We start from the raw sequence: 8536 nt of genomic DNA, 5'->3' as shown, positions 1-8536 counted from the left end.
ATGGATGTTGAGGATGGAGCGGAGACAACGCTGGTGGAAGCGTTCTAGGAGCCGTAGGTGATGCCGGTAGAGGACCCATGATTCGGAGCCGAACAGGAGTGTGGATATGACAACAGCTCTGTATACGCTTATCTTTGTGAGGTTTTTCAGTTGGTTGTTTTTCCAGACTCTTTTGTGTAGTCTTCCAAAGGCGCTATTTGCCTTGGCGAGTCTGTTGTCTATCTCATTGTCGATCCTTGCATCTGATGAAATGGTGCAGCCGAGATAGGTAAACTGGTTGACCGTTTTGAGTTTTGTGTGCCCGATGGAGATGTGGGGGGGCTGGTAGTCATGGTGGGGAGCTGGCTGATGGAGGACCTCAGTTTTCTTCAGGCTGACTTCCAGGCCAAACATTTTGGCAGTTTCCGCAAAGCAGGACGTCAAGCGCTGAAGAGCTGGCTCTGAATGGGCAACTAAAGCGGCATCGTCTTGTATGTATGTATGTATATATATATTAAAAAAATCCCTTCTCACTTTAAATCCATGGTAGTTGTGGGTAGCATTATAACATTTAAAATGATAGGAAAGGTTTAGAGCAATGGTTTTCGAACAGCTCCCATAAATTCATTCCACCTTAAGCAATTCCTATGCTTTAAGTGCTCTGTTATTAGTAAAGGATCGCTTAAGGAGGTATGTGAGGGCAAAGAAAAAGTTTGAAAACCACTGTTTTAATCGTACCCAAATGACTCGTTATGTGCACGGTTTCATAACTCCAAAGGAAATGGAGTTTCCACCTTAAACGATCCATGACTAATCACAGAGCACCTATGGCATAAGGATTACTTCAAGTGGGATGTGAGTGGAAAGAAAAAGTCTGAAAACCACTGGTTTTGAGGGAAATGGGCTGCTTGCAGGCAAATTGTACTAGTTTGGGGGTAGGCAGCTTGGTCAGCATGCACAGGTTGGGCAAATAACCTGTTTCTGTGCTGTAAAACTACGATTCTTGAAATGCAACTTGGATGCCTTTTGACGGAAGAAAATAATTTGGCATTATGCTCAAATGTAAATGGGAGAATTTCAAAGCTGTTACAATGAAATTGCACTGATGTCTTTATTTCCATTATTTCATTCATATAATTTGTTTTTCATTGTGCATCTTATCAGGTTGTCCAAAGCATCAGGCAACTGCAGCAGCCACTTCAGTTGAGAATGGATCTTATCCAATACCATCACATCAAGAGAGAGCATATGAATATGTGGAGTGCCCCATGAGAAGGGGTGATAGGTCGGACGCGGACCGAATTGATCCCAGTAATATGGTAAGAAGGAACCACGTGTACCACATGTGGATGTATTTTAATCTGTATGTATGATTCTCTGTGGATTTTTTTTGCTATATCTTCCATTTGTTTCTAATATTTTTCTAATATTTTCACCATTGTCATGCATTTAGACAAAACTTCCCTGGTTAGCTTTAAATTTCTTGGTAAAAAGGGTTCATTCACTCTTGCATGGACTATCGTATGCTGTTTCCATGAAAATTTCCTTTAGTTCTGCTCTATTTATTTATGAAAGCTATTTCATTGCAATGTAGCATTTGCGCTACACGAGCGTGGAGAAGAATGACAAGCACGGCAAAGCCTTGGAAAACAAGATTGGTTTATTGCGCTGGCTGTGGTGCTTATATGGGCCCTAGGCGCTGATGTCAGGGCCTCACGTCATCAGAGCGCCAGCCTGGGATTGCCCGGCGTTCCTGCCGGAGTTCCCCATCTTCCTGCCATGCAGGAGGTCACCCCTAATGAAGTACAGCCCCTGGCGAGCCGCCTTCATGATTGTATTGACATTGGAAGCCCGAGGACAGATCCTCCGATGTTAACACCCAGGAATTTGAAACTCTTGACCCTCTCCATTGCTGACCCCTCGATGAGGACTGGCTTGTGTTCTCCTAATTTTTTTTTTGCCTTTAGTCCACAATCAGTGCCTTGGTCTTGCTAGTTGTTGTCGGGACACCACTCAACGAACTGTATGTCTCCTCATTGCTGTCTGAATCTGCCAACGAGCAGAAAGTGTTATTGGAAAATTTGTAGATGTCATTTGCCTTGTGTTTAGCCACACAGACATGGTTTGAGAGTGGGCTAAGCACACATCCTTGAAGCAGTTTCATGATTTTAGATTTTTATGCTTTTTATTGTATTGTAGCTACATTAACTTTCTCATTCAAATAGCAGATATCTTGCATTTCTCCATTGATATTGAATATTTTAGATCCCTACCACTCTTGTTTTGTAGATGCCACCACCCAACCAGCAGCCAGCAGCAGATCAACCATTTCCCCTTTCGTTAGCCAGAGAGGAGTCCTCCATTCCTCAATCTGATACTGACAAGCATTGGGTATACCCTTCTGAACAGATGTTTTGGAATGCAATGCTTCGGAAAGGGTATGTAGACGCTTATTAGCTTGTTTTTCATTGATCTGCATTTTTAAAAATGCCTTCACTTTTTCCTCAGAGATTCCATAAGACAGGTATTTAGACAGGATTGAAATTGAATCATTGTGAGCCACTCAAGCTGAAGATTGACATTACAGTAAAAAGCAAAAATTCAGAGTTATTTTTGCATTCAAGGTAGTGTACATAAACAGACAAAGTTCAGCATTTCATACTGTAATTTTCTTGAGTTTTGTGACACAAGAAACAAGATGCAAGAAAAATAGGACCAGAGTTGGCTGCTCAGCCCCATTAAACTGTCCTATCAGTAAAATCACAGCAGAACTGATTATCGTATGTACATGTGTAATAGTTGAATTTTGTGGACCACTTTTTAGGATAAAATTTAGGGGGTCGACTATTAAAACGTGTTATACCTATGTATCTTGCAGCATTGGGAGCTTGGATGGGTGGTTGGAACTGGGTGGTAAGTCTGCGCTCAGAGCACCCAGAGCTCGGATGGGTGGGCAGCCAGGGCCGAGGGAAGAGTCTGCAGTCGAGGCATTGGGGGCTGGGATGGGAGGGCAGCTGGGGCTTCGGCAAGAGTCCACGGTCTGGGGGTCGGGAACTCCAGAAGGTGTGCAGCCAGGGCCAAAAACGGGGGAGGGGTTGACTTTTACACATAATATATGGAAAATACCAGATTTTGGGGCTAAAAATAGAGGGTTGACTTGCATGGTGTCGACTATTACACGCATGGGTGTGGTTTGTCTTTTTTGGGGGGAGTGGTGTATGTGTGAAATGTGAATAGTAGGTGGGATTGAGCCAGGAATGGGATTAAAAATAAGGGGATATGAAGGGGAAAAGGGATCCCTACAGATGGATTGGAGGGGGAGAAGGGGCTAAGAGATCAATATTATGCCATTGTTGTAAACTACCCAGGCAGCACATGAGGTGTTCCTCTTGTTTGCATTGGTCTCAATGTGGCAGTGGAGAAGGCCGATGACAGGCAAGTCATTTTTCGAATGGGAAGGGGAGTTGAAAGGACACAACAGGAAGCTCAGGATGGCTCTTATGGACAGTATGTGGATGTTCTGCAATTGTTTGGCTCATTAATATAGAGGATGTCAGGAACACCAAATGCAGTGGATGAATTTGGTGTCTTATTAGAAGGGTGGTTTAGTCCCTAGATGACAAGTTTTGCACTTCCTAAGGTTGCAGAGGAATCTGCGAGGAGTCCGGGAGGAGTGAGTGCAGAAGGACAAGTGGGCACCCAGTCATAGAGAGAGTGGTCCGTGCAGAAAGAGGTGGGGAGAAGATGTGGCTCGTGGTGGAATCCTTTGGTAGCTGCTGGAAATGATTACGTGTTGGATGCAAAGGCTTAGTAAAATGAAGTCTCAAGCCCTTCAATCCTAGGCAGTATCCTAGTGAATTTTTTGTTGTTGTAGAACAAGGCACAATACTCCCAAGTGTGGTCTAACCATTGCTTTGCCCACCTGTAACATGATCTTTTATTCATTGTCTTGATCAATGAAGGGAAACACACCATTTGCCATCCTTATTGTGATGCTTTCAGGAAACTAAGTATTTGTACCCCATAGTCTCTCTATGTACAACATGCTCCAGGTCCCTGTCACTCAATGTGTGTTCTGGCCTGGTCTAACTTTCCAAAATGCATAATTTTGCACTCGTCAGAGTTGAATTCTACCTGCCATTCCTTTGCCCGCTTTGTCAGTTGATCAGTATTCTGTGGTAATCTTCATTGTCCATGAGACCAACCATTTTGGTGTCATATGCAGGCTAACTAAATTCAAATTTAGATGTACAGCATGGTTACAGACCCCTTTGGGCCCTCGAGCCCGTCCTGCCCAGGTGGGAGGAAACCAGAGAGCACCTGGAGGATACCGACATAAACATGGGAAGAACATACAAACTTGTAAGCGGTGCTGGATCAGTTGTACTGATCATGCAAATCATTGATAAGTATGACACACCACAGGACCCAACACTGAGCCCTGGTAACAAATTCTTTCACTGCTACCTTCAGGCTGAAGATACAAAAGCTTGAAGTCTAGCACCTATAGATTCAAGAACAGCTCTTGTCCAACACCTCTTCCGCACTTGAACTTGGCGCAATTGAAATATCACTTTTTTTCTTTCATTGGTTGCAACTGATCATATTCATCTATTTATATTTTTATTCTCGTTATCTGTTTTGGCATATTTTATTTAATATTGTTCTTGATGTATCCTGCATATCAGTTTGGCTGCTACAAATTAGAATTTTGGTGCATCTGTATATTGTACTTCTAAGACAATAAATTCTCATTACTCATTCGCAGGTGCCAAACTGAAAAACAACCCCTCAACTACTATCCTCTAACAAATGGGTGTAATGAAAATATGAAATAATGATTGTTCAGGGCTATCATGGTCTCCTTAGGATAACAGGTACAAATAGCAAATCCTGGAATGAATGTCAATGGCAATCAGTGGTTAGATAAAGGGTAACAAGGAAGATGCAGAAAAAAAAACTAACTGTGGCAGCCCTTCAGGAGTGTAGAAATTTTATGCGGTACCTGAGAAATTAGGAGGGCAAAGAACGAGCATGAAATGTCACTGAACATTGACAAAGCATTTTATAAGTATATTGGGGGGGGGAATCTGGGAAAAGAGTAGGGTCCAAATGAGGCTAAAAAGACAATTTGAATGTGGCAGCTAAGGATAAGGGTGAGGATGTAACTGAATGCAGTAGAAACACCATTATCCGGCACCTATGAAGATCACAAATGCCATATATGCAAATTTTCTGGTTGACTGAGACACACTGTTACTATAGCAAACTAATACAAGAATACATTAAGACAGTGCAAAATGTAAAGTAATTAGAAAAAAATCAATATTGTAGTATTTAATTATGTAAAGTTTACTTTAATCAGGTAATTTCCGCAACTTGCAAAACTTAAATTTGAACCCTGGTCGCTGGTGCAGTAATAGCTTTGTGGTAACTGCTACACTAACTGTGCAGCCATCATCATTAATCCGCCCTCATCCAGGTTTACAAAGAAATCCTTAATAGCATACCTAATACGAATAAAGATTCTTACCAGGCAGGGATTGGAAGACACTTTTGGAAAGTTGCCCAAGCACCGAACAGCATAAGGCCGTTCTTCATCCTGGGCATCTTATTCAAACACACTTTATTCAAACAACTGCTGTGGGTGGGGCATGGCCGGAGTGCTCCACTGACTGAATGTTTGCTCCCGTCTTCACCAAGGGGTTGTGTGTTGCTTCAGAACACGTTTATTTTTACAATTTTTAACTTTTATTTAGTTATCAATTTAAAGTTTGATTTATTTATTAATTTCTTTTTTTTTTTAACTGTTTGTTGATTGAATTCTGCATTGTGAGGATTCTATTGTACTCATTTGTATTCACTGAGGCAAAGGTGAAGCAATGGGCAGTTGGCCGGCGGCGGGCAGTTGGCCGGCGGCGGGCAGTTGGCCGGCGGCGGGCAGTTGGCCGGCGGCGGGCAGTTGGCCGGCGGCGGGCAGTTGGCCGGCGGCGGGCAGTTGGCCGGCGGCGGGCAGTTCTTTCTTGCTGAATGACTGGTTTTGAGAAAGTTGTCTTTTCAGCATGTTTAAAGCCAACATTGTTGTATTTAATTACACAATTATTTTGCAGGTGGCGTTGGCGGAATGAAGACATTATGCCCAATGATATGACAAATATTATCAAGATCCACAATCAGAACAATGAACAGGCCTGGAATGAAATACTGAAGTGGGAAGCACTTCATGCCAAGTTAGTTCCACTGCTGAATGTAGACCAGTAGAAACGCACGGTGATTGCTATCTTGGGTTTTACTTCATATTACTCAGTAGTTGGCCTTCAAAGACTGAATGTCACTTTATTGCAGTGATTGTGTGGTAAAATGAACACTTGGAAATTTTAAGTGTCTGATTTCCTTGGAGGGTTAATGGCATTTGGGTTCTGAACTGTTGTTATTTACTTTTTTTTATTTCTGAGCTAGCAAATGTAAGCAAGTTAGAAAAAAATCCTGTGAATTTTATTGTGGTCACTAGTTCACTCATTTTTGGGGCAGCAGAAGCAAATTGTTCACCAGGGAAAGTTTCATGCTGAAACCACGTAATGCATTTTTCTCTTTTCTGAAATTTGCAAATACTACCTTCAGTCCTTGCAGCCACTGAACACTATTGTCAACATCATAAATGGACAGTCCATTATGTCCTGCGATTGCATGTCACTTAGCACCCAGTTATTCATCGTACTTCTGAGACCACAGATATATTTTAGACAGCTGTGATATTGTAAAATACTGTTTAAGTGCACAAATTGAGTCGATAGAAGGTAGTTTGAGAGAATATAATTGAGATGATTCAAAAATAATGATAGTTGAACAGATTCCACAAAAGCAGTTTATAAAAATTAGTATTAATTGCAGCATTAATCAGATTATTTGATAATATGATTTAGCAGTGTAGAAGAAACAACTTATTCACAGAATAGACTTGGGACTGGAAGAAAACACGTAGCTCCTTGAGGTTCTGCTACTCGTGTTTGATTTATGATCTATTTTGATACACCTACTGTATAATTTCCCAGCTAACAAATATGTCCATCTCTAAAATTAAAATTCCAGTTCAACTCTGATTATCTGGAAATGGTCGGGCTGGGCCCATTTTGGATAAATGTTCTTTTTTTCTCGGATGACTGGTCATTTTTTAAAAACAGCCCAGTAGCAACAGCAAATCACTTTTGACAGTGTTTAAACAACAGCAAGGGAAGGCATTTTAAGCTTTAAAATAATGCTTTATTCTCACCAAAAAAATGCTGGCTGCCGCCGATCACCGACACCTTCCCACAGACGTCACCGCTCTCCATAATGTTGCCGGGACAAGGGATTCTTCCGATTTCTTGCAGCTGAGAGACAGTGGCGTGCAGTTTGAGAGGGAGAGTTGGAGAGAAAAGTCGATAGGGAAGGCAAAGAATAAATGGAAAGAGTTACCTGAAACAAGGACAATCGTTCTAATTTCATGTCGAGTGAATTTTTTTTCAACCTGTGAGGTAATTTTGGCACTGAAAAAATTTTGGATAAATGAGGATTTCTGATTTGTTTCGGATATCGTCATTTATCTGAAATTTTAAAAATCTTTTGGAAAAATTAGGATTTTGGAGAATCCAATTTTGGATAATTGGATTTGTACTGTAGCGATCTTAACCTTCTTGATTGTCATTTGCTAAAGTACCCTTACCACTCTGCATGTGGAAATGTTAATCATTACTATATACCATTAATGTCTGGCTCTTTTTATCAAATATATGATGAACAAAATACAAATGAATACAGGCATTCCTTGACTTATGACAGGGAAGTGTTCCAACAAACCCATCGTAAGAGGAAAAATCGCGTTGAAAAAGATACAGTATTGCACCTACTGAACATCATAGCCTCGCACATCTTAAATATATTCAGAACACTTACCATAGCCTACAACTGTGAAAATCTATCCAAAACAAAGCCTATTTTATAATTAAATATTGAATACCTTTTATTCCACACTGGAAAAAAAAATCATAGAACATCGCGATAATGACCATTGTAACTTTGAAAAATTGTAAATTGGACCACCATAAGTAGAGGAGGATCTGCATTTCAATTTTCAAATATACAAGAGTCTATTTTTAAACTTTTTTCCCAGCATTATAAAGGGTTTCAGTATCACTGCTGTTCAATTGTGGGCACCTCTTTGTAAAATCAGTGACGGGAATGTATATTAATGAACCTCATTCATGAAGTATTCATTTATGGACACTGGCCATATTAATGTAAGAAATATTATTGGATATAAATGTCAGTAATACAAATTAACAAAAAATGTATTAATTTTTTTATTCTAGAGAATGTCCCTGTGGACCTTCACTAATTCGCTTTGGAGGGAAAGCAAAAGAATATTCACCAAGAGCTCGGATTCGTTCTTTAATGGGGTATGTTTCAAACTACATTGAAATGATTATTTAGAACCATAGTAAACTATAGCACAGAAAAGAAGCCATTTGGCTCTTCTCGTCTGTGCTGAAATATCATTCCTCTAGTCCCACTAACTTGC

At 40.7% G+C, this 8536-nt stretch overlaps 1 protein-coding gene across 3 annotated transcripts in view; it reads left to right on the top strand.

The window, feature by feature from the left end:
• LOC138763970 (holocytochrome c-type synthase-like) overlaps positions 1-8536 on the top strand; it is a 43820-nt gene that overhangs the window by 30073 nt on the left and 5211 nt on the right. For all 3 annotated transcript variants that reach the window (XM_069939070.1, XM_069939069.1, XM_069939071.1), the window contains exons 3-6: positions 1144-1298; positions 2269-2417; positions 6090-6209; positions 8328-8414. In XM_069939070.1, coding sequence (XP_069795171.1) covers positions 1144-1298; positions 2269-2417; positions 6090-6209; positions 8328-8414 — 511 coding nt within the window. The remainder of the gene's footprint in view (positions 1-1143; positions 1299-2268; positions 2418-6089; positions 6210-8327; positions 8415-8536) is intronic.

Source organism: Narcine bancroftii, chromosome 5 (genome assembly GCF_036971445.1).
Source record: "Narcine bancroftii isolate sNarBan1 chromosome 5, sNarBan1.hap1, whole genome shotgun sequence".
Taxonomy (NCBI): Eukaryota; Metazoa; Chordata; class Chondrichthyes; order Torpediniformes; family Narcinidae; genus Narcine; species Narcine bancroftii.
Note: the sequence above shows the minus strand (reverse complement) of the source record. Positions and strands in the feature narration are given on the sequence as shown.